The 21,607-nt window shown below is 61.6% G+C and overlaps 2 protein-coding genes across 3 annotated transcripts; one reads left to right on the top strand and one right to left on the bottom strand.

Moving 5' to 3' along the window:
* Window positions 1-2,055: 2,055 nt before the first annotated feature.
* ZNF598 (zinc finger protein 598, E3 ubiquitin ligase) lies at window positions 2,056-12,756 on the top strand. 2 transcript variants are annotated; one of them, XM_054507440.2, is made up of 12 exons: window positions 2,056-2,360; window positions 6,991-7,103; window positions 7,657-7,786; window positions 8,015-8,226; window positions 8,323-8,540; window positions 8,858-8,966; window positions 9,563-9,753; window positions 9,918-10,002; window positions 10,102-10,889; window positions 11,292-11,442; window positions 11,556-11,706; window positions 11,795-12,756. In XM_054507440.2, the coding sequence occupies exons 1-12, from the start codon at window positions 2,124-2,126 to the stop codon at window positions 12,146-12,148; spliced, it is 2,739 nt and encodes a 912-aa protein (XP_054363415.1). In that variant the 5' UTR covers window positions 2,056-2,123; the 3' UTR covers window positions 12,149-12,756. The 2 variants fall into 2 exon arrangements, with proteins under 2 accessions (XP_054363415.1, XP_045726409.2); XM_045870453.3 differs by having other exon boundaries at window positions 8,858-8,975.
* A 2,034-nt stretch (window positions 12,757-14,790) lies between these two features.
* SYNGR3 (synaptogyrin 3) lies at window positions 14,791-19,822 on the bottom strand. Its single transcript, XM_045871579.3, has 4 exons — window positions 19,589-19,822; window positions 17,160-17,397; window positions 16,896-17,038; window positions 14,791-16,816 (listed from the first exon to the last, which is right to left on the bottom strand). Exons 1-4 carry the CDS (start codon window positions 19,685-19,687, stop codon window positions 16,607-16,609), a joined length of 690 nt encoding a protein of 229 aa, XP_045727535.1. The 5' UTR covers window positions 19,688-19,822; the 3' UTR covers window positions 14,791-16,606.
* Between the last annotated feature and the right edge of the window lie 1,785 nt (window positions 19,823-21,607).

Here is a 21,607-nt window from a genome sequence, read left to right as displayed (position 1 = left end):
TTTCTAAGAGCCCTTTCTTGTTCTGATTATTTTGTGCTTGTTATTATTCAAGGCATCCTATTCTCATTTCACAGAAGCAGCATCTCTTCTGGGAATATCAAATACAACTCTTTTTTTCCTTTTCTCAAGGTAGGCTCCCCACCCAACACGGGGCTGGAATTCACCACCCCAAGATCAAGAGTCATGTGCTCCACCGACTGAGCCAGCCAGGCACCCCAAATAGTTCTTTCTAAAGCTTCCTTTTGCTCCCTGGGTCTGCTTAGTTTGGTCCATCTTTCACACTGCAGGCTTTCCTCCTGAGTCCGGAGATCCTTGGCTGCCCGTCTGTCCCCATGTGTGAGTGAGACCTGATGCTCTTTCTGTGGGGACATGGCTCTGCCAGGCAGTGGGCTTCACTGCAGGAATGGCTTTTCATTCTGTAATGGGGCAGGCAGTGAAGCTTTTCTCTGGAGCTGGTCAGTTTCTGGAACCAAAGCAAGGAAGGGGGGCGTGGACTGGATACAGAAGTCAGGGCAGGGGAGGAGGGCCCAGGTCACTGGGTTCCATGCACTGACTTGCAGGCATTCGTTTTCAGTGCCCTGCCTCAGTTCACCCTCGGTGAAACTTCTTATCAGGGTTCCCCCCACAGGTCTTTTTTTTTTTCCTTAAGATTTTATTTATTTATTTGACAGAGACACAGAGAGAAGGAACACAAACAGGGGGAGTGGGAGAGGGAGAAGCAGGCTTCCCGCGGAGCAGGAAGCCCGATGCGGGGCTCGATCCCTGGACCCCGGGATCATGACCTGAGCTGAAGGCAGATGCGTAATGACTGAGCCACCCAGGCACTCCCCGCAAAGGTCTTAAGGATGCTTTATAAAGTGAGTCACTCATCTTCCTGTCGTTCCAAAGTCTGTTGACACCTTTCACTAGCTGCCTCCTCCCTTCTTCTCTTGGCACTTGTGGATTGGCAGTCTTTTATTCCTTTGCTGTCATTTAGTGGGGTTGTGTGACAGCGAGAAGGCATGTGCATTGGCCCGTCCACCAGATTCACTTGGTGTGATGATGCCCACTTTCCAATTGAGGAAGTCAAGGGTTCAGTGAGCTAACCAAGTTCACCAGCAAATAAGTGGCTGAACTGGGGTTTCAAGCCCATTTCTGTCTGATTCTAAAGTCCAGGCTCGCTCCCCAACAACACACTGCCTTTTTCTAGAAGGCTTCAGATTTGACTTGCCTCCTTTAATGGCAGAAGGGAGGTCGGGAGCGTGCCTGTCCCCCAAGGATAGGGAGGAAGCCTACCTGCAGGGACCTGAAGCCCAGTATTCACCACCGTCCATTCAGCAAACCTGCCCTGAGGCTTCTCTGCGCCAAGCCCCTGAGCTCAGCTGGGTGTGCCCAGTGAAGCGCACAAGTTCCCTGCGCGATTTTCCCATCAGGATCCGGGGAGATAGCCCCCAGCTTGGAGAAGGACGTCACCAAAAAACTCTTTTCTGATAAGGACTTGCAGGAAGTTCTTATTTGGGGAGGCCGGGGCGGGCGAGGGAGGGGGGGAAGGGTGCGCCTGGTGACCAGGCCCGTGTACGCGGCAGATACAAGCGGTCTGGCTGGTCAGAAACGGTGGGCTCCCAATACGGCGGCTATATTTAGCACATAAACTGCAGGACGTGCGGTTCAATCTGCATTTCAGATCAACGCAGGGTAGCATGTCAACACAAGGACGGCCTGCCTACAGCAGGGGCGTACTCACCGGAACCACACTGAGCGCCGTCCGTGGCTGCTCTGAATTCCAAGCTACCTGGCTGGCGGCGCGGCGTCTCACCGGGCGGGCAGCCCCCGCAGAGGCAGCGGAGGGGGACCGCGCTGCGGACCGCGCCCCCCGCCCCCATCCCGCGGTCCCGCCCGGGCCCCCAGATCCCAGCCCGGGCTCCGAGCCCCCTCCCGCGGTCCCGCGCGGGCCCCCAAGCCGCCCCCCGCAAGCCCCATCCCGCTGTCCCGCCCGCGCCTCGCTGGGGCGGAAGTGGCGGCTCGCGCTTCCGCCGGGCGGGCCCGTTACTGGGCGGGGCGCTGACGTCGCCCGGAAGGGGCGGGCCCGCCGGGAGCCAGGCCGCGCCGCGCTGCGCCGGCCGGAGGGGGCCGGAGCACGGACCATGGCGGCGGCGGCGGCGGCTGTGGCGGCGGCGGCGGGCGCCGAGGGGCGGCGCGTGGCCCTGGAGGCGGTGGCGGTGCCCGAGCGGGGCGGCGGGAGCTGCGTGCTGTGCTGCGGGGACCTGGAGGCTACGGCGCTGGGCCGCTGCGACCACCCGGTGTGCTACCGCTGCTCCACCAAGATGCGGGTGCTGTGCGAGCAGCGTTACTGCGCCGTGTGCCGCGAGGAGCTGCGCCAGGTGCGCCGCGCGGGCCGGGCCGCGCGTTCGGGGCGCCGGGCGGGCACGGGGCGCGGCCGGAAGGGGACTTTGCCTTCCTGGTGTCCGGCCGCGAGCCTGGCGGGGCCCCCCGGGGCGGGATCCTGACTGTGGGGCCGACTGTGGGGCTTCTGGGGCCGGCAGGCAGGAGCTGGCCCCGCTGGGTCGAAGAGGGAGCGGTCCCTATGGGGACGGTTATGGCAGTCCGGGAAGCAGAGGGTCAAAGTGGGTATTTCCAGCCCAGCTGTGTGTCTGGGCCCCTCGGGGTAACCCCGGCAAGGTCCTCCCGAGACTGGTGCTTTCATCTGTTGAGGGGCGGTGGCACTCACACCTGCCCACCAGAGGGGGGAGGCTGAACCATTGAGGTTTCCTTAAGATTGTAGGCGGATGGGGTTAAAAGTGTTAGGAAGTTTTTCTCCTCCTTGCCAATTCCAATGGGGGGTGGTAGTGAGGGGGTCAGCTCCAGAGTGGAGGTGGGGATGTTTCTGACTCTGTACAGATTTGGAAGCCCTGGAGGGGGTCAGAGGGCACTGTGGAGATTTCCCCCATCGTCCCCATAATGCCAGATGCTGGCTGGAAGCACCTAATTGGACCTCCCTTGGTTTGCTTTGAGATATGTTTGCTTCCAGTGTTGTGAAAGTCCTCTGGTTTGTTCATGGAAAGCTTGGGCTGGTGACATCTGCCAGGGAATCTTTCTTCTTCCTAGAAGTGACGCAGAAACGGCATTGTTGAGGAGTAGGTTTCTTTAGTTGTGTTGTTTACCTTTTTTTTTTTTAGGTAGACATTTATGTTAGGGGAGCCAAGACGATCCTGTAATTCCATGAGCTCTCCCATGAGCACCTATTCTGTGCTCTTTTCAAAAAAGACACTTGGAGATGCTGTTAGTCTGTAATGGGGTGGACAGAGACGGGCCTGGGAGAGATCTGGGGTGCACAAATTGTCGGGAAATCCTTGGGTCTGTGGCTTAGTAAGCGCCTCCCAGCTCTGCCCAAGGCTGCCATGCCGGCCAGTCTTGCATGGCATGAGGTCACTCTTGAAGGGCCAGGTTTTCCAGTGCACCAATAGTTCCTTCCAGGAAGGCAGGGGCTGCAGATCTCACTCTGGAAGTGAGCAGACACCTCTGTGTGGCTCCTGTGGCCAGCACATGGCCTCTCTCGCTCCCTGTGGGTCCCACACCCTTCCAGTGCTCTGTGTGGCAAGCAGCTCTTGACACGAGCTGTCAGCAGGCTCCCGCTGGAGCGTGCTTTGGCACTGGGTGCCTCTGGCCGATTCTGGCGTTCCTCTTAGGCCTGCCCTGAATTACTGGGCAGCAGGAGGGTGTCCTGGGAACTTTGGGAGATGACGATCCTTTCGATTCATCTTACTTGCTTCCCACTCTTGAACTTGCAGCTCCACCCTAGCTCTTCCTGTTCCCTGGCTGAGTCCTGCACTGTCCTCTGAATGTGCCATGCCCACTTAGGAATCCCACAGCTGCCTCCAGAGGCTGCCTCTGCTCTGTCCTCCCTTATGGGACTCGGTCTGTAAAAACCCTGAGGAAAGCATGCCAAGATGCTGTGCGGAACAGGCGCACACCTTGGCTCGGGGCTTCCCTGTGCCCGCTGTGGGGCAGGAGTTGCAAAGAGCAGACGCAGAGCAGCCCTGCAGCTGCTGGGCAGGCAGGGAGCCAGATCCAGCTGGATTGCCCAGCAGGTGCTCCGGGTGGAGGCCAGGCCGGCTCCCAGTCAAGACCAACATCAGCGCCCCCCACCTTCCTCCCTGGTCTCACCTTTCGCACAGTCCATTTTCTTCTTTTTTTTTTCCCAGCCCATCTCTGTCAAAGAGGCCGGATGGGGCTGCTGTACAAAGTGGGGTGTGTCTGAGCTAGTACGGCCTCCCTTCCACTTCACAGGCAAGACGTGGGAAGGAGGCTGATGGCAGGTCAGGGGGTGGGACCTGCTGACCGCCCTTGCTTGTCTGGTGTCAGGGCCCCTCCCCACCAGCCTGGTCCACCTGGGCTCCTCTGGGGCCTGTACTTCCTAGGTGGGGCCCTCACTGCGCACCCTCACCCTCACCATCGGTTCACTCTCACCAGGGGTCTCTGCTGTCACCATGTATCCTCTCTTCCACTCACTGAGTGCCCAGTGGATACTAGGAGTGGGGAGTAACAAAGCCCAGGCAGGAACACACACCCACCCCTGTGGGGGTCTGAGTAGAGCCCTCATCCCATCTCCCTCTCTTCAGGGACTGGCCCAGCCATCCTGGGGCCCACCCAGGGGTGCCCTTTCCCCCTTGGACATCGACTGCCTGGCCGACCCAGGGGCTTCCCAAGATGGTCCATTCTCAAGTGTCTAGGCCTGGCCTGTGCCTCTGTCTTTGGATCCATGACCCTGTCCCATTGGGGAGATCACCAGGGTGGGTGGGTCTTGGACCATGCTGGTTGGATCCCTGGTGGGTTCCTTCCCATCCCTGGTTGGGCCCCCATGCCCTGGTCCTTGTTCAGCGACTTGGTCTCGCCATGTGCCTCACCCTCTGCTGGGCCACACCGAGCCACACTGCTGCCCTCTCGTGTACTCATTACTGGTCCTGACGCCGGCGCAGGCCTTCAGGGGCCCAGTCCTGGTCTTATAGCCTGTCTAGGAGGGGCCCTTAGCATTTCGCCATTCCCACCCCCAGCTCCAAACCTGCTCACCCTTGTTCTCAGACAAACGCAGCCATTCCCTTCCTCAACCTCTTCCTGAGGTTCCCAGTGTCCCCCCTCTCCTGGCTTGGCTCAGGTGTGCCCAGAATTGGCTGCCCCATCAGACTGCTCAGGAGAGACAGACGCCCCTGAGAACGGCACCCTGCCTCTGTCCACAGCAAGGGTGCCGGCAGTAAGACACCCCCGCCCCCCAGTGGATCCGAGCAGAGCTCTGAAACTAAGGCGCTGGAGCTGGGGGAGACGGTGGTTGACAGTGGCGTCGCGGCACGGGCTTCCTCTGGGGAAGAAGTTGTTCCTCTGCTGAGTTGCTGGACTGGCTGCTTTTTGGCAGGGGGCTTCCTCACGGGAGGACGCTGCCCCTGCCGCCCGTGATGCCTCAGTGTAAGCAGGGCCCTGAGTCCCGGCAGCCGATCCCACGACAGACCCTGTGATCTGTGGCCAGCTCGTGGCCCTGCGCGTGCAGGCGCTGGTCCCCTGGCAAGAGGCAGGAGGAACTGGGGTCAGGGCCAGGAAGGCGCCCTTGTGAGTGGCGTGGGGCAGGGCTGGTGTGGCCTTGTCCTGGAAGGGCGGGAACCGTGGGAAGAGGCCAATGTGAGGCCCAGGGGCCTGGGAAGGGAATGGGGGGGGGGGGAGGGGAAGCCATGGGAGCTTAGCTGCAGTGAAGCACCCACCCGAAATACGAATGGGGCAGGGGCGGGAGCGGGCAGCCAGTTCACCAGACAGGATGACAAGGGGAAGAAAGGCCTGCTGGGGCATTGCTCATCCTCCTCCTTCCCCCAGAATGGGTGTGGCTGGACCATGATGCCTCCCTTGGGCTGGAGGGGGAGGTGCTTGGGGGTCAGCATGCTCTCCCCACAGTAAAGAAGTGGAGACTGAGCTCCCTAGCTTCTCCCCCAGACCCCCAGGGAACCAGTCTTAACCATCCTGCTGCTGGGGACAATGTGACCACCATTCTCCCCAGTCAGTCCCCTGCTTTCCCAAGTGCATGGCCATTGTGATCCCAGACATCCTCCCTGGCTGAGCCTAGCTGAGCCTAAACAGAGCAGGGATGACCTTGACATGACCCTTCCCAAGGTGAGGACGCTGAGCAGAGGTGAGCGACCAGGCCCAGACTGCGGGGGACAGTAGTGGAGTGGGAAGGGTCATGGAGAGAAGGAGACCGAAGGTGTGGTCTTGGTCCAGGGATGGGGAGTGAGGGCCAGAGGGGAGGGAGCCCTGGAGGGAGCTGTGTTCTTGTTGGCGCAGAGGGGGGACCTGAGCCTGTGAGAGGATCCTGGGGGCGCTGGGATGGGGGTCTGTGGAGGGGCAGCCCGGCAGGCTGTACCTGAGCAGGCCCGAGACCCCCTGGGAAACAGCCAAGCTGCACGGGTGTCTGCACCCAGGCCCCCCCCCCCACGCACCCCAGCTCGGCACGTTGGCACCCCTGGCAGCTGGTTAATAGGCAGGAGGCAGCCAGGGGCTGTGACCGAGGCCTGCGGGGGAATCCCTCTCCTATGGCATTGCGGGTGGACAGAGGGTGGCCTGGCATGACGTGTGGTCACCTGGCTTGTCCTGGTGGCGTTGTTTCCATAGCTTCTTCTTGGACGTCATTTCTACCTTTTCTGCCCTGTGCTCAACACCCATGTGTGGTCTCTGTCACTGCCCCCGGCGGTCACTGCTGACCCCTGTTCCTCTGGGGTGATCTCCCTGGATGAGTGGGGAACCTGCTGCCCCCTGGTGGCGAGGCTGGGTGTTGTGTCTCCACGTGGGTCACCCCAGGTGCGGGCTGCAGGTGAGGAGAGGGGCCTGGGCAGCCCAGGATGGCAGAGAGTGCTGCCTGCAGGGCCGGCCTCGGCCTTCTCAGCAGGGGCTGAGTGCCTCCCTCTTCTCAGCCCGACGGTGTCCTCCACTGGGTGCCCACAGCCCTGCTAACCAGCCCCTCTCACTTGGTTCTAGGTGGTCTTTGGGAAGAAGCTTCCTGCCTTTGCCACAATCCCCCTCCACCAGCTGCAGCACGAGAAAAAATATGACATCTACTTCGCTGATGGAAAAGTTTTTGCCTTGTACAGGTGCGAGAGATCCTTAGCCTGGGATTCCGAGGGCCTGTGGCCAGCCCTGCACTGGGGATGGGCACATCCCCAAGCCATCCTGTGCTCCTCACAGCCCTCGGGCGCAGATGTCAGAGCCCATGCTGTTTCCTCTCCTGTAACAGGGATCTCATAGCAGCCCCCTGGGGTGGCGGTGGGGACAGGGGCAGCACATTCAGGGAAAACACTCTGGTGGAGTGCACAGTGCCTACTTTCTGGGGCTCTGTGAGGTGCACTCGAGCTCCTGGGAGTTGGGCTCTTAGTCTGTGGCAGGAAAGCCCCATAAAGGGGTACAGTTGTCTCGGGAGTGATCCTCCTCATCCAGGTGAGGGTGTGGGCCCAGTGTTCACGCCCCGCTAACGCGGAGCTCAGCCCTCCTGGCCAGGAGCAGCACTGACTCTGTGGGCGGAGCCCTGGTGGGCGCGGGTGGGAGTGCCCGTCCTCCGGCCCCTGCTCCTAAGCGCATGCAGGAGCTCGCTCCGGACGGGGACACTGAGTGCCTGCGGGGTCGGGGGGGTCCTCGGTGTCTCTCCAGGCAGCTGCTTCAGCACGAGTGCCCGCAGTGCCCTGAGCTGCCACCGTTCGGCCTCTTCGGGGACCTGGAGCAGCACATGCGGAAGCAGCACGAGCTCTTCTGCTGCAAGCTGTGCCTCAAACACCTCAAGGTGCGCCCTGGGCCGCGGAGCCCACCCAGGGGCCCGGGGAGAGCTGGGTGCAGGCGGTGGGGGCTAGGACCCTTGTCCCCCTAGCTCTCCGGCCTCACCCAGCCCAGGCAGGGGGGTGCTCCTGGTGTGTACGGTGCTGTGTGTGTATGGCCGGGGGGACCGAGGCAGCCCTTTGTTGCGGGGCCATGGGAAGGGGCCTGCCCACGCCTAGCACCCTCTTCCCTGTAGATCTTCACCTACGAGCGCAAATGGTACTCGCGCAAGGACCTGGCGCGGCACCGCATGCAGGGGGACCCCGACGACACATCACACCGTGGGCACCCGCTCTGCAAGTTCTGTGATGAGCGCTACCTGGACAACGATGAGCTGCTCAAACACCTGCGCCGCGACCACTACTTCTGCCACTTTTGTGACTCCGACGGGGCCCAGGACTACTACAGGTGGGCGCGGGCCCGGGGCACCGGAGCAGGTTGGGTGGGGCCGCAGGCCGGGGTGGCAGGGCCTGCAGACTCCTGCTGACACCCTGGCCCCGCCAGCGACTACGCCTACCTGCGCGAGCACTTCCGGGAGAAGCACTTCCTGTGTGAGGAGGGCCGCTGCAGCACAGAGCAGTTCACCCACGCCTTCCGCACTGAGATCGACCTCAAGGCCCACAGGACAGCCTGCCATAGCCGGAGCCGCGCCGAGGCCCGCCAGAACCGCCAGATTGATCTGCAGTTCAGCTACGCGCCCCGGCACTCGCGCCGCAGCGAGGGTGAGCGAGCGGGGCTCCATGGGGCTCCAGCCTGGCGCTCCCCGAGGCCCGGAAACCCCACAGCCGGGCCCCGGTCTGGCCCATCGTGTGTCTCCCATCTGCCGGCTGCGGGTGGGGGGCTCCAGGGTTGGGAGCACTGTTGGGAGAGCTGCTGTATGGGGTCGTGGCTGCGGCATACTCTTCTCCCTGCCCACTTCTTGCTCTGAGCCAGTCCTCAGGGCTCATGAGCTGGGGGTGGGGGGAAGTCTCTGCTGGGCAAGCTGGAGCACTGGCCTCGGGCTGGCCCAGGCCTTTGACAGGCTGTGTCCTGGCCGCAGGGGTCATCGGGGGTGAGGACTACGAGGAGGTGGACAGGTACAACCGTCAGGGCCGTGCTGGCCGGGCCAGTGGTCGCGGAGCCCAGCAGAGCCGTCGAGGAAGCTGGAGGTACAAGAGGTGGGAGGATTTGCGTGCCGCTGACATTCTCCTGGCGCCACCCCTGGGGTGGCGGCGGCAGCCAGCAGCTGGGTTGGGACGGCGCATGGGGATCAGGGGACTTTGGCCTTCTGGTGTCTGGTGTCCTTGGCTTGGCGGTGGCGGGGCCTGCTTAGTGTCCTGAGTAAGCAGACATTTCCCTACTCTTTTCCCTAGTTCTAGCCAGAGGCACCAGGACCCTGCAGGTGGGGGTGGGCCGGAGGGGCCTGTGTCACTGGGTGGGGCTTCAGTGCAGGCGTGCTGTGAAACGCTCACGCTGCTGGCACATGCTCAGGCCAGGCGCTGTCCCCACTGTCCAGCAGGATGGAGGCATCTTGGACCCCAGACACTGGGCCCACGTGCTGCCTGGGGAGCCCCAGCCTGAGACCCGCTGCGTCGGCAGCGCCCTCTCCTGGCCAGTGAGGGCAGGCGGGCACCGGCTCCACTGGCCCCGGGACAGCTCCCAGTGGCCAGGCTTGGGTGGGTGGGGGAGGTTCCTGCCCAGCTCCTCGCCCTGCACGCCGCCGTGGTCCCTGGCCTTGCCCAGCCTGAAGGCTTCCCCCTCCCAGGGAAGAAGAGGACCGGGAAGTGGCAGCTGCCATCCGGGCCTCAGTGGCCGTGCAGCAGGCGCAGCAGGAGACGCGCAGAAGTGAGGACCGGGAGGAGGGCAGCAGGGCCAAGAAGGAGGAGGCAGGGCTGCGGGCGCTCGAAGAGCTCCGCGGCCCCCGGCGTCTGCCCCGGACTCAGGGCGAGGGAGCAGGTGAGCTGGCTGTACCGGCAGGCACCTGGGAGGGGAGAGGCAGGCTCCTGGTGAGCACGGTGCTTGGGAGTGACAGGGCTGAGCCCTGAGCTCACCCTGGAGGGTCTGCTCCCACCCCCTGCACGTTGCTCAGCCCTAACATAGGGTCCTTTCATGCCTCCTAGGCCTCAAGGAAGCCTCGCCCAACGGTCCTGTAAGCCAGGAGGGCCTCCCAGCAACTGGCCCGGCCACAGGGGCCACGCCTCCAAGGTACACTCGTGCACAGCTGGGGGGTCTTCCTGCGGAGGGTGGGTGCGCAGTGGGCTAGGGCCCTCAGGCCACTGACACCACTCCCCTCCTTGGGCTCAGCACCCTCCCACCTCCCACTTCGAAGCTCAAGGATGAAGACTTCCCCAGCCTCTGCGCCTCTGCGTCCTGCTCTTCCTCCATGTCGTGCTCTGCTGCGGCAGCCCTGGGCCCCGTGGGGCTGGCACTGGCATACCCTGTCCCTGCCAGGGGCAGGAGCACCTTCCAGGAGGATGACTTCCCCGCCCTGGTGTCCTCCACCTCCAAGCCCAGCACCACCCCTACCAGCCTCATTTCCGCCTGGAACAGCAGCAGCAGCAAGAAGGTGGCGCATCCCACCCCGGGGGCCCAGACTGCTGGCGGGAGCAGCCAGCCCCCCAGGAAGGCTGGGAAGGGGGGCAAGGGTAGCAAGAAGGGCGCGCCACCACCCTCAGAGGAGGAGGAGGAGGACGGCCGCACCGGCCTCACCGCCCAGGAGCTGCGGAGCGTGCCCACCACGGTAGCTGTCTCCTCCCTGCTGGCGCTGGCCTCCACCCATACCCTCCCCAAGGTCGGCAAGAAGAAGAAGGTGGGCTCGGAGAAGCCGGCTGCCACCTCACCCCCCCCACAATCCCCTGACAAAGATGGGCCCCCTGGGGCCGAGCAGGCCCCCACCACAACTGCCAGCAGAGCCGAGGGACCCGTTGCCCTCATCGTCAATGGACACACAGAGGGGCCGGCCCCGGCTCGGAGCACGCCCAAGGAACCTCCTGGGCTCCCACGGCCCTTGGGCCCCCCCCCCTGCGCCACACCCCAAGAAGACTTCCCAGCACTTGGAGTTCCCTGCACACCCAGGATGCCCCCTCCCCCAGGTATGTGTGTCTGGCTCTGGCCTGCTTCTGGGCATCTGGGAGGGGGCCGGGGTAGGAGAGTCAGACTGGAGCCCCGGGGTTGAGGGGAGCACACCCTGAGGGGCAGTCACAGGCCAGCAGGTGGGGGGAGGGAAGCCTAGTGGCACCGCTGACTATGAGCAGGGCAGTTATCCTCCGCATCCCTTGCCTCCCTGTAAAAGGGGGCAATCCTAGTGCTCTCTGGAGATGGGGGAGTAAGTCGCCCTAGGCCAGGATTGCCGCGAGGGAGCTCAGTGTGTGGCATCATCGGGTCCTGGTCCTACTGGACGGAGCCCGACCTCGGTGGGCTGAGTAGCCTGGGAAGCCACGGCAGCATGTGGCAAGCAGGGCTCACATTCGGGTCTTGCTGTGCCGCCCCTGCAGGCTTCAACGCTGTGGTGCTCCTGAAGGGCACCCCACCCCCGCCTCCGCCCGGCCTGGTGCCGCCCGTCAGCAAGCCACCCCCCGGCTTCTCGGGCCTCCTGCCCAGCCCCCACCCAGCCTGTGTCCCCAGCACTGTCACCGCCACGAAAGCGTAAGTGGGGGTGGGCCGCCCAGCCTCGTGCCCCTAGAGGCCGGGGAGTGCCCTCACCTTGGTCCACCCCAAAGGCTTAAGCCACAACCTCCTGCCCGTGTTCCGACCCTCAGGCCCAGACTGACACCTGCGCCACAGGCCTACCTGGTGCCCGAGAACTTCCGGGAGAGGAACCTGCAGCTCATCCAGTCCATCAAGGACTTCCTGCAGAGTGATGAGGCCCGCTTCGGCAAGTTCAAGAGCCACTCGGGGGAGTTCAGACAGGTCAGCCAGGCGGGTGTGGGGGGCCAGCACGGCCACTGCGGGGACTCAGGCCTGGGCTGGGCGTGACTGGTTTGGCTCTGGGTGGCAGGGCGTGATCTCCGCAGCCCAGTATTACAAGAGCTGCCGCGACCTGCTCGGGGAGAACTTCCAGAAGATTTTCAACGAGCTGCTGGTGCTCCTGCCCGACACGGCCAAGCAGCAGGAGCTGCTGTCCGCACACACGCACTTCCGGGGCCGGGAGAGGCCTCCTGGTGCCAAGGCCAAGAAGAACAGGAAGAGCGCATGGCAGGCTAACACCCGGCCGGCAGGCCTGGACTGCTGCGTCTGCCCCACCTGCCAGCAGGTGCTTGCGCACGGTGACGTCAGCGGCCACCAGGCACTGCACGCCGCCCAGGACAACGACTTCCCATCCCTGCAAGCCATCGCCAGGATCCTCACGTAGCCCCCCCAGCATGGGCAGGAGCTGCCACACCCACGAGCCTCCTTCCTCCTCCCTCCTTCCTGGCTGCCCTGCAGCCAGGTAAGGCCCTGCTGAGGCCGCCGCTCAGGCCCCTCCGCCGGCCAGCCCGCCCGGGGTCGCCAGGAAGGCCCACCCGCCCTGTCCGCACACCATCACGTAGGAGTCCATCCAGTTTCCTCCTGGGAGGTGGGCAAAGACCCCTGCCTCCGTGCTGGGCTGGTCTGGGTTTGTGTTTTCCTGCTTTTGGAAGGTGCAAGGGGAGGGAAGGGTGGGGACGCAGGAACCTGTCCATGCTCTCAGAGCTGGTGGCAACAGCGGGCCCTCTCCAGGCCCCCTGAGCCCGAGGGCTACAGCGCCGCCGCCCCCGAGCCAGAAGCTGCGGGGCCAACCGGGACCGGAGTCAGATGTTGAGTGTGTTGTGTAAAGTTGGCTATTTCGTGATTCAAGAACGTTCAGGATTAAAAACAGACACGAAATTGTGCTACTTGAAGTTGAATCTTTGTATGAGACAAGCTGAATCTGGGATCTCAAATTGCCTCTGACCTTTTATAAGACCGTGTATCTTCAAATAAATTTATTTTGCAATAATGCACATAGCTGGTGTTCTGAGCTTCTCTGCCCTCCCAGGTCACCCTCAGGGAGGGGGGAGCTCAGAGCCGTCCAAGGCCCCAGCTCCGATGGACAGCCAGGGGCCAGCTGGGGTGGGGGACGACCTGTGTGCACAGCTGGGTAGCTGGGCTTTGCTCTCGGGACGCGGCCGCCGGTCTGGGCCCAGGGCCCAGTCCTGGACATCTTGCACTGCCCAGGCTTTCCAGGAATAGACACAGCCATGTTTGACCTATGCTTATGTCCCCAGTAAAACCGTCCTTCCAGAACGTGGGAGTCCTACAGACTCCAGGTTTGCACCCACAGACTAGTAAAGAACTCTGAACGATAAACAAGAGCGCTTCAGAAGCAGTGGAGGGCGCATCTGAAATTCTGCCAGAGAATAATTTGTGCTTAATTATTTGGATGCAGTATCTCGGGAGGGGACCAGACCGAGAAATCGCCCCTTTCTGCCCTAAACACACGTAAATAGTAGAAGACAGTTCTAAACACATAGCCACATCCAAATCAGGCAAAGGAAATGTCCTCACATGAGAAGAAACATGTCTTTGGAAGTGCGTACCCCCTGGGATGGGGGTACCCAGGACGATGAGGACCAGAGGCGCACGGCCGTGGGCTTGGCCGGCGCTTGGGGCCCGGTGCAGACAAGAGCCTTCAGCCTCTTTACCCTCCCCTGGGCTGTGTAGAGGTCACCTGCCTTCCCCAGACAGGCCGGTAGCCCCTCACAGCCTATGCCCCCTTTGCAGACCTGAGGACAACCAGCCCCACAGAAGAGTAATCTGGAAAACGGGGGATCTTGTTGACAACGTTGAAAACAAGCTCTTCTTAACGAAGCAAGAACCACGCTAACACACGGCAGCGCTGAGGTGGTGCTGGCCGTGTGCCAAACCCTGCTCTGAGCTCTGCCCCTGTGTTGGCCTGCCCCCCAGCCCACCCGCATGGCCGCAACCATTCTTTTGGAAGGGGAGCCCGGGGCACCGACGAGAGACTTGCCCGAGACAGCCCTGCCTGCTTGGATGTGGCATAGCCAGCCCTCCAGCCCCAGGGACGGTTCTCAGCCCCGCTGCCCTCAGCCGGGACATTATTAAATAGTTAGACGTGAACAAGTAACTGAGCTAAAAATCCCAGTGGATGGGTTCAGAAGCAAACAGGACCAAGCTGGGGAGATCTCCAGAGGCTGAGTTAGCTAGCCGGGGAACGTGGCTCCGGAAGCTGCCTGCAGCACCTGATGGGGGTCCCAGGAACAGAGGTGACACGTAGAGACATAATGACTCCCTTTCTGTGCGGTGAAGAAAAATAGAAAACTAAACAAGCACTGGACGCCTGGCTGGCTGTGTCGGAGGAGCATGGGACGCTCGATCTCAGGGTCGTGAGTTCAATCCCCATGTTGGGTGTGGCGATTACTTAAAAATAAAAAAAAAGTAGGGGCGCCTGGGTGGCTCAGTTTGTTAAGCAACTGCCTTCGGCTCAGGTCATGATCCTGGAGTCCCGGGATCGAGTCCTGCATCAGGCTCCCTGCTCAGCGGGGAGTCTACTTCTCCCTCTGACCCTCTCCCCTCTCTCTCTCATTCTCTCTGTCTCAAATAAATAACTTCTTTATAAAAAAATAAAAATAAAAGTAAATGGTTGTTTAAAAAAAAAACAGGACCCCTCGGTGGCTCAGTCGGTTACGCGTCTGCCTTTACCTCAGGTCATGATCTCTAGGTCCCGGGATCGAGTCCCGCATTGGGCTCCCTGCTCAGTGGGGAGCCTGCTTCTCCCTCTCCCTCTGCTGCTCCCCCTGCTCGTGCTCTCTCTCTATCAAATAAATAAATAAAATCTTAAAAAAAAAAAAAGCACTAAGAAGGATAATTTTTTTTTTTTTAAGATTTTATTTATTTGACAGAGAGGGCAAGAGAGCACGAGCAGGGGGAACATTAGAGGGAGAGGGAGAAGTAGGCCCTCCGCCAAGCAGGGAGCCCGATGCGGGGCTCGATCCCAGGACGCTGGGATTGTGACCTGAGCCAAAGGCAGACGCTTAACCATCTGAGCCACCCAGGCGCCCCAAGAATAATGCTTTAAAAAGCCACATCTCGACACAACACAACTTAGAAAAAAATCCCAGTAAGTTTTACCGAAGGGAAAAAACAGATAACCCGCTAAAGAATACGAATCATACTGTCATCACTGCTCTCGTCAACAGTATAGGATCCTAAGGAGAATACAGAAATACCTTCAAAGTTCTAAGGAACAAGACTTCACATTTATAGTCCCAGCAAAACAATCCTTGAAGAACGTGGTAGTAACATGAAAGAAGTTCACATCCACAGACTGATGAAGGAACTGCTAAAGATGTGCGGCGACAAAAAATAATTCCTAGTCCTGCTGTTCTAAAAAGAAGAGGTGGGCATCTCCCCAGCATTTCCGAGAGTTGGCTCTGGGCAACCCAGGGGCAGCCCAGCGGGATGTGCAGTGGGGGCCTCAGGGACCCCCAGAATGTGGACATCAGCCTGGCCACCACCTGCTGCCCCTTCCTGGGTTCTGGGCCCCGAGGGGGCAGATCCCAACCTCGGGCACTCACAGGGGCAGGGATAGAAATGACTCGGCCAGCCTCGGCACCAGGTAAACTCACTTACAGTCTTTTATTGTAAAGAAGTTGCAGTTGAAACATGGGACACTGAAGATACACAGTCACGGAGTGTTCTTTCAGAAGAGGGAGAGAAAGATTCATATATACAAAAACTGTAAACATGTTCACTTAAATACCCACACAGAATTGGTCTATGCTACAATGTAAAGGGTAGTCACCCAACTGCAACTCCAGAGGGAGGTGCCTCTCTGTGAGAACCGAGCCCGGCAACTGCGTTTGGTATTAACATAACTTTGAGCGATGCATGAGTAGTCAGCTATGCAGAGGGACCCCAACCTCGGGCTGTGCTGTAAAACGGGGTGCAGGGCAGGTTGCTGAGGGGCTGGTCCGGGAAGCGGAAGGTAAAGGGGTTTGCACAGATGGGCCATGTCCAGGGCACTGTGGGCACACAGAGCCTCTAGGCCTCCCTCCTTGTGAGGCGCCTGTCTTGCCAGGCATCCAGGTGCCCCAAGCCTCCCTCAGGCAAGGTCTTACTGAAGGGGTGGGAGAGGGCTGGTGCCCAGGCCTACAGCCATGTTGTGCCTTCCTAGCCCAAAGTGCCCGCATCCGCGCAGGCTCCTGGGCCGAGGCAGGTAGGGGCAGGAGCAGGGGCCACAGACAGTGGGGCTGCTTGCGGGGAACTATGAGGTGAAGCCCGAAGACCTGACCACAATCACAACATCAACAGGACCAGGCTACTCTAGCGAGCCCGTGAAAGCAAACGGATGGAGGCTCCAGACAGTGTGCACACAGCCCCGCAGGGTGAACCAACACAATTCCGGAGCAGGGACCGTCACTACCCCTAGGGACATGGGATGGGAGCAGTGCCCATGCTCCAGGGGACAGCCCCTGCACCTAGCTACGGAGGGCAGCTAGACCCCTGACCCCAGAGTGGACAGGTGAGCCACGGGCTAGCTGGCTCATGAGAGGAATGACCCGCTCGCAGGCTGATCCACTAGAAGCTGGAGGATACATGTCCAAGGCTGCACTGTCCCCTCCTCAGGACCTCAGGCCTGGGGTCAGCGACTAAGCAGACAGGGGGAACTTGGGTTGAGGGGGCAGCCTAGGCACCCTGGGAGCTACCGTCTCTCGGCCCCAGAGGGCCCACAGTGGCCACCCTCTCTGTCACACCCGGCACTAGGCCAGGAGGACCTGAGGGAGGTCCCAGGAAACCCTGGACCCTGGCTTGGGGCAGCCTTCCAGCCCCGGTGGGGGCTTGCCGGCCACTAGTAGGCAGGCACCTGGTACCCTTTGGGGCTGGTGTCCAGGGTCTCGGTGAAGGGAGGGCTCTGGTAGGTCTCGGTGCCCTCCACGCCGCTGCCCACCGGGTAGCCAGGGTAGGCCTGACCCGCCCCGGCGCCCAGCTGTTCGGTGGCAAAGAGCGACATGTCCGTGCCCAGGCGGAACCGCTTCAGGGCCTTCACAGTGAGCGCCACCTGAGGGGGAGCCCTGGGTCAGCCAGCACCGACCCCGCCCCACCCCGGCCCAGGCCCGGCCCCCGCCGGCCGCACTCACCCAGCTGAGGATGGAGAAGAAGCTGAAGGCGATGGCGGCCCGCGCCGCGTCTCCCGCCTGCAGCGTGGCGGGCCCGGGCGCCGTGCGCTGCCACTGGTTGGTGAGGAAGCAGAAGCCCACGAACCACAGGAAGGACCAGAGCCCTGCGGGCAGGCGGTAGGGTCAGGGGAGGCCCCGCCCCGCGCCGGGCCTCGCCCCCGCACGCGCGGGCAAGCCCCGCCCCGCCTCGCGGAGCCCAGAGGCCCCGCCCCCCGGCCCGCCCACCTGAGAAGCCCAGGTCGAGCAGCACCGCGCGGCGGCGGTCGCGGACGCTGCTGATCTGCTGGAAGCGCAAGTCGAGCAGCAGGAAGGCGGCGCAGGCAAGGAAAGCCCCAAGGCCGAGCGCGACGCCGAAGCGGCAGGCGCCCGCGTTCCCGTTGAAGACGCAGCGCAGCTCGGGCCCGCTGTCGGTGTTCACGTAGCCCTCGTTGATGATGGGCCCGAAGACGGCGATGGAGAACACCTGCGGGCGGCGGGCGGCGCTCAGGGCCCTGCGGTGGTCCCCTTAGCCGCTGTCTCTGTCACCCACCGCGACTGCTCACGCCCTCAGGCCTGTCCCCACGTTCCCCGGCAGCACGGGGCCCATTTGTGGGTGGGGTCTTCGGGCACCCCTCCCTTAATAGCTGCCTCAGGTATTTTAAATTTATGGACGGCATTACTAGTGAGCATCTACTATGCCCAAGCACTATGCTTAAAACCGCTACTTTACATGCATTCCTCCTAGAATCCTCCCCTCAAACCACAAGGGGGCCGTTGTCATCCCCTTTATAGATGGGGAAATTGGGGCTTCAATTAGTGAAGTCACTTGGCTGATAAAAGACGGGGCTGACTTTCAAACTGGGTCACTGGCACTGTGTGGGGCCCATAGGGTGTCTGCATGGCCCCCTCGAAACTGTAGGAACAGGAGCCTTCACCTGGACCAGTGATTCCTAGGCTGCAGCGGGTGACGCTATGGGAGGCAGGTGTGGAGAAGGGGGAGGCAAGAGCACAGGGGGGAGCAGCGCAAGGACAGGGGCACAGCTGTCACCCAGCCCCTCATGGAACCCACCCTCAGCATCTGGGAGCTGTGTGGCCCTGCTTCCTAACATGCCAAATATAGTAACAGGTACAGCTCATGGAGTGTTGGGGCCAGAGAAAATAATGCCCACCCAGCATCCTGCACTTGGTGGGCACCCAATGGATGATAGCCCCGTGTGACTGATTATTAGCATCATAAGTGTTGGGGCTCAAAGGCGATAGTATTGGGGCACCTAGGTGGATCAGTTGGGTGAGCGTCTGACTCGATTTCGGTTCAGGTAGTGATCTCATGGGTCACTGGATTGAGCCCCGAGTAGGGCTAGGGCTCCGGGCTTAGCAGGGAGTATGCCCGAAATTTTCACTCTCCCTCTGTCTTCCCCCAACTTGTGCGCTCTCTAACAAACAAACAAACAAGTCCTTTTTTAAAAAGGTGATACTGTTGAACTCTGGGGCTCAGCCAACTTCAGCATCCCCTTACCACAAGGGCTGAAAGGCAGGTAGGTGGTAGACCATAGTCATTTTACACTTTTTTTTTTTTAAGTAGGCTCCACGCCCAACCTGGGGCTTGAACTCATGACCCTGAGTTGCATGCTCTGAAGACTGAGCCAACCAGGCGCCTCTGGACCAGTCATTTTAAACCAGATGCTGCTCTTTTAGCTCTGGGCAGCCTGTGTTTCTAAAAAAAGACCTCCAGTTTCAACTTCATTTCTCCTCCCCCTCTCCAGCTCCTTGAGATGGAGTCAAGAGGGAAACCCAGGTGCAGGGCATGGACATGTGCCCCCAGAGTGGTCCACAAGTCGGACCAGAGCTGGCACCAGAACACAGGGTTCCTCCTTCCTAATCTGCACAAAGTCACCCCACCCTGGGCACCGCTCTCCTTGAAGACAAGCCAGTAGGTGCAGCTGGCTGGCACCAGGTGCCACCAGCTAAATAAAACCCAGAGATCGTCACCCCACCTTCTCATCTCTCCTGCCTGGAGAGGTGGGAAGGAGGAGCAGGCCACCTGGCCTAGGGATGCCCCAGTAGTCTAGGTTGTCCCCAAATCTGCCCCTCCCACACCACCCCCAGGAAGCCCTCCCCGTGCAGAGCCCCTTCTTGCTGCCCCACCCAGTGGAATCCCAGCGCACCCCCCACATACACACACAATTGCAACTGGAGGGCCTGGGAAAGGGCCAGCTCCCTTGGAAGGAACCTGGAGGCTGTGTGTGCGGGAGAAGCAGGTGTAAGCGCTGCTTGATAGTACTCGGCTTCCATAGCCCCCTCCTCGTGCTGAGGCTGAGTGCTCAGACCCAATCCCGTCCCCGCCCCTGTGTCCGCTTCCAGGTCGTGAGAACAGGAAAAACGGGGCGAGGGCTGAGGAAGGGGACGGAGTTAGATCTAAGGAGGAATTGGAGGATGGGGGCGGCGGGCGGTGACCTCTCAAGGTCCCGGGCGGTTGCCGTCGGCCCCTCCCCCTCCCGCAGGTGGGCGCGCCCAGCCCGGTGACGTCACCCCAACCTGCGGCTGGCGGGGGAGGGGCCGGCGGGGACGAGGATGGGGTTGAGGGGCGAGGGGCGAGGGGCAGCGGGGAGGGACGAGGGATGAGAGGCAAGGCGGGACCCGGGACCGGGGCGGGGGCCGGGACCGGGGCCACTCACCCAGGACGCGACCCGCAGTAGGGTCTGCGGCCGCCGCGCGAAGCTCACGGGGTCCATGGCGGCCCCCGCCCGGCCCGCGCCGAACGAGCCTCCCTCCATGGCCAGCCCAGGAGGGACGCGCGCCCCCGGCGCCCTCTGTCTGTCTGTCCGTCCGGCCGGCCCCGCCCGAGGCCGCCCGGGTGTGTTGCCGAAGGTGCTGGTGCTGGTGCTGCCGCTGCTGCCGCCGCTGCCGCCGCCTCCCGGGAGCGCGCGCCGGCCGCGGCGGGGGCGCGCGGGGCGGGGCCGAGCCCGTGCCCCCCGCCAACTGGTCCGCTTGCGGGGCTGGAGCCCGCCCCTCCCTCCGCCGCCCCGCCCACAACCCCTTCACCTGCTAGACCCGGGTCTGAGATGCGAGACCACCCCCCAGGCCCCAAGAGGGGCAGGGGCTCGGGGCCTGGGGACTGAGTCCACCACCGCCCGTCACAGGTGAAGTCAGGAATCAGCAGGGAAGGTGGACGCTAGGCTCAGCCTTTGCGGCAGCCTGGCGAAGGAACAGGTAAACCTGACTCCGCCCCTCTGAGCTGGGCCCTTTCGTGAGTAAAGGGGTAACAGAGGTCCAGGGGCTCCACGTCTTCCCAATGGCTGCAGCTCCCCGTTTCAGCCCTCAGGAAAGGGGAGCCCGACTCCCTGAACTTGGTTCCCCCTTAGACCAGTTATTGGGTCCTTTCCTATGAACCCCCCAATTGCACCCTAGCTTCTCCTTCAGAGGGTTCTAGCCTCCCTGACAGGGAGGGAGAAGGCCTCTGCCCCCCAGGGGCACTTGTCCAGGAGGGCAGAGCCCACAGACCAGCATGGGTGGGAGTTGAGACATCTCTGCTCCTTTCTTGTGGGCAGATGTTGTCATTCCAAGGGTGCTCACTGAGCCCTTCACACTCCTGGGCCTCCCCAACTGACATGTGGCTGGCATGTTTAGTCGGGGGCTGAGGGGTGGGAAGAAGCATGAGAGATGGGGAATTTGGCTAAGCTGGGGGTCCTTGCTGGGTCTCTTCCACAGATCCCCCAGCCCAAGTTCAACAGGGTCCCTCCCTCGTGTTCCTGGCCAGCCTGGCAGGGTCCCGGACCACTGCTATGTTTCTGCCTAGGGCATTGAAAGAAACATTTGCATCTGTTGAGTATTTACAGTGCCAGGCGCTTCACAAGGCCCTGTGGGGGGTAGGGACTGTCTTCATACCACACACAGACAGCCGGTTGACTTCTTCCACCACATCAGGAAGTCAAGAGCTGGGACTCAAAGGGTCCCTGCTGTGCTATCCGTGTGGATGGAAGAGGACGCCTGGTCCACCCGCTGTGGAACCCGCCCCAAGGCAGGTGTGGCCAGATGTGCCACCCACGAGTCTTCCTACAAGTCCCCGACACTGGGTATCCAGTCTGTCCTGAGCAGTAGCCACTTCCCCTTTGGTTGCCCCCTTTAGTGCCAGGGCGATCCAGACATAACCACCCTCCTGGAAATGCTTGTGGATGTCACCCTCTCCTCACGTCCCTCTTTCACCAGTCCTTCTCATCGCCCTTTCGGGGTTCTCTCTTCTTGTCCACCCTGTGAGCTCCTGTAACCTCTCAACCTTGGGAGCCCTAGGGTATGATCCTGGGGCTTTTCTCCTCCCTCTCTGCCCAGTCCCTTGGTCTGCGAGCTGACAGCTTGAGCCAGAACCTCACCTTAAACTACAGTCCCACTTGTCTTAGCCTGGATTAGGGGGTGAAATCTCCAGGAAGCCAGAGTCAGGGGAAGAGGGAAGGGAGGCAGGACAGGAGAGCATATCCAGGCGCTCTGTTCCTGAGCCAGGCACGGCTTCCTTGGAGAAGTTGACTGGTTCTCCAACTAGCGGCTGACTTCGGAGAGGCCAGAAGAAAACCACGTGTTGGGAACAATTCCTCAATGGGAGGAACGAGGAGCAATTTCTCTGTTGGCTGCTCCCTGTCTCCCATTTCTTTGCATCGCTGTCCTCTCTGGGGAAGGCCCTGCCGAAGCCAGAGCCCCTGTGG

The sequence above is a fragment of the Mirounga angustirostris genome, unplaced genomic scaffold (assembly GCF_029215605.1).
Source record: "Mirounga angustirostris isolate CCGP_5_RB_7025 unplaced genomic scaffold, mMirAng1.0.hap1 SCAF_5, whole genome shotgun sequence".
Taxonomy (NCBI): Eukaryota; Metazoa; Chordata; class Mammalia; order Carnivora; family Phocidae; genus Mirounga; species Mirounga angustirostris.
This window is presented reverse-complemented; position numbering and strand designations above follow the sequence as displayed.

Coding starts and splice junctions, on each gene's coding strand:
- ZNF598 (XM_045870453.3), top strand. CDS start 2,124: ATGGCGGCGGCGGCGGCGGCTGTGGCGGCGGCGGCGGGCGCCGAGGGG. Junction 8,976..9,562: donor GGAAGCTGGAGGTACAAGAG/GTGGGAGGATTT, acceptor TCCCCCTCCCAG/GGAAGAAGAGGACCGGGAAG. Junction 10,890..11,291: donor CAGGATGCCCCCTCCCCCAG/GTATGTGTGTCT, acceptor CCGCCCCTGCAG/GCTTCAACGCTGTGGTGCTC.
- SYNGR3 (XM_045871579.3), bottom strand. CDS start 19,687: ATGGAGGGAGGCTCGTTCGGCGCGGGCCGGGCGGGGGCCGCCATGGAC. Junction 17,398..19,588: donor TACTGCGGGTCGCGTCCTGG/GTGAGTGGCCCC, acceptor CGCCGCCCGCAG/GTGTTCTCCATCGCCGTCTT. Junction 17,039..17,159: donor GCTCGACCTGGGCTTCTCAG/GTGGGCGGGCCG, acceptor GCCTGCCCGCAG/GGCTCTGGTCCTTCCTGTGG.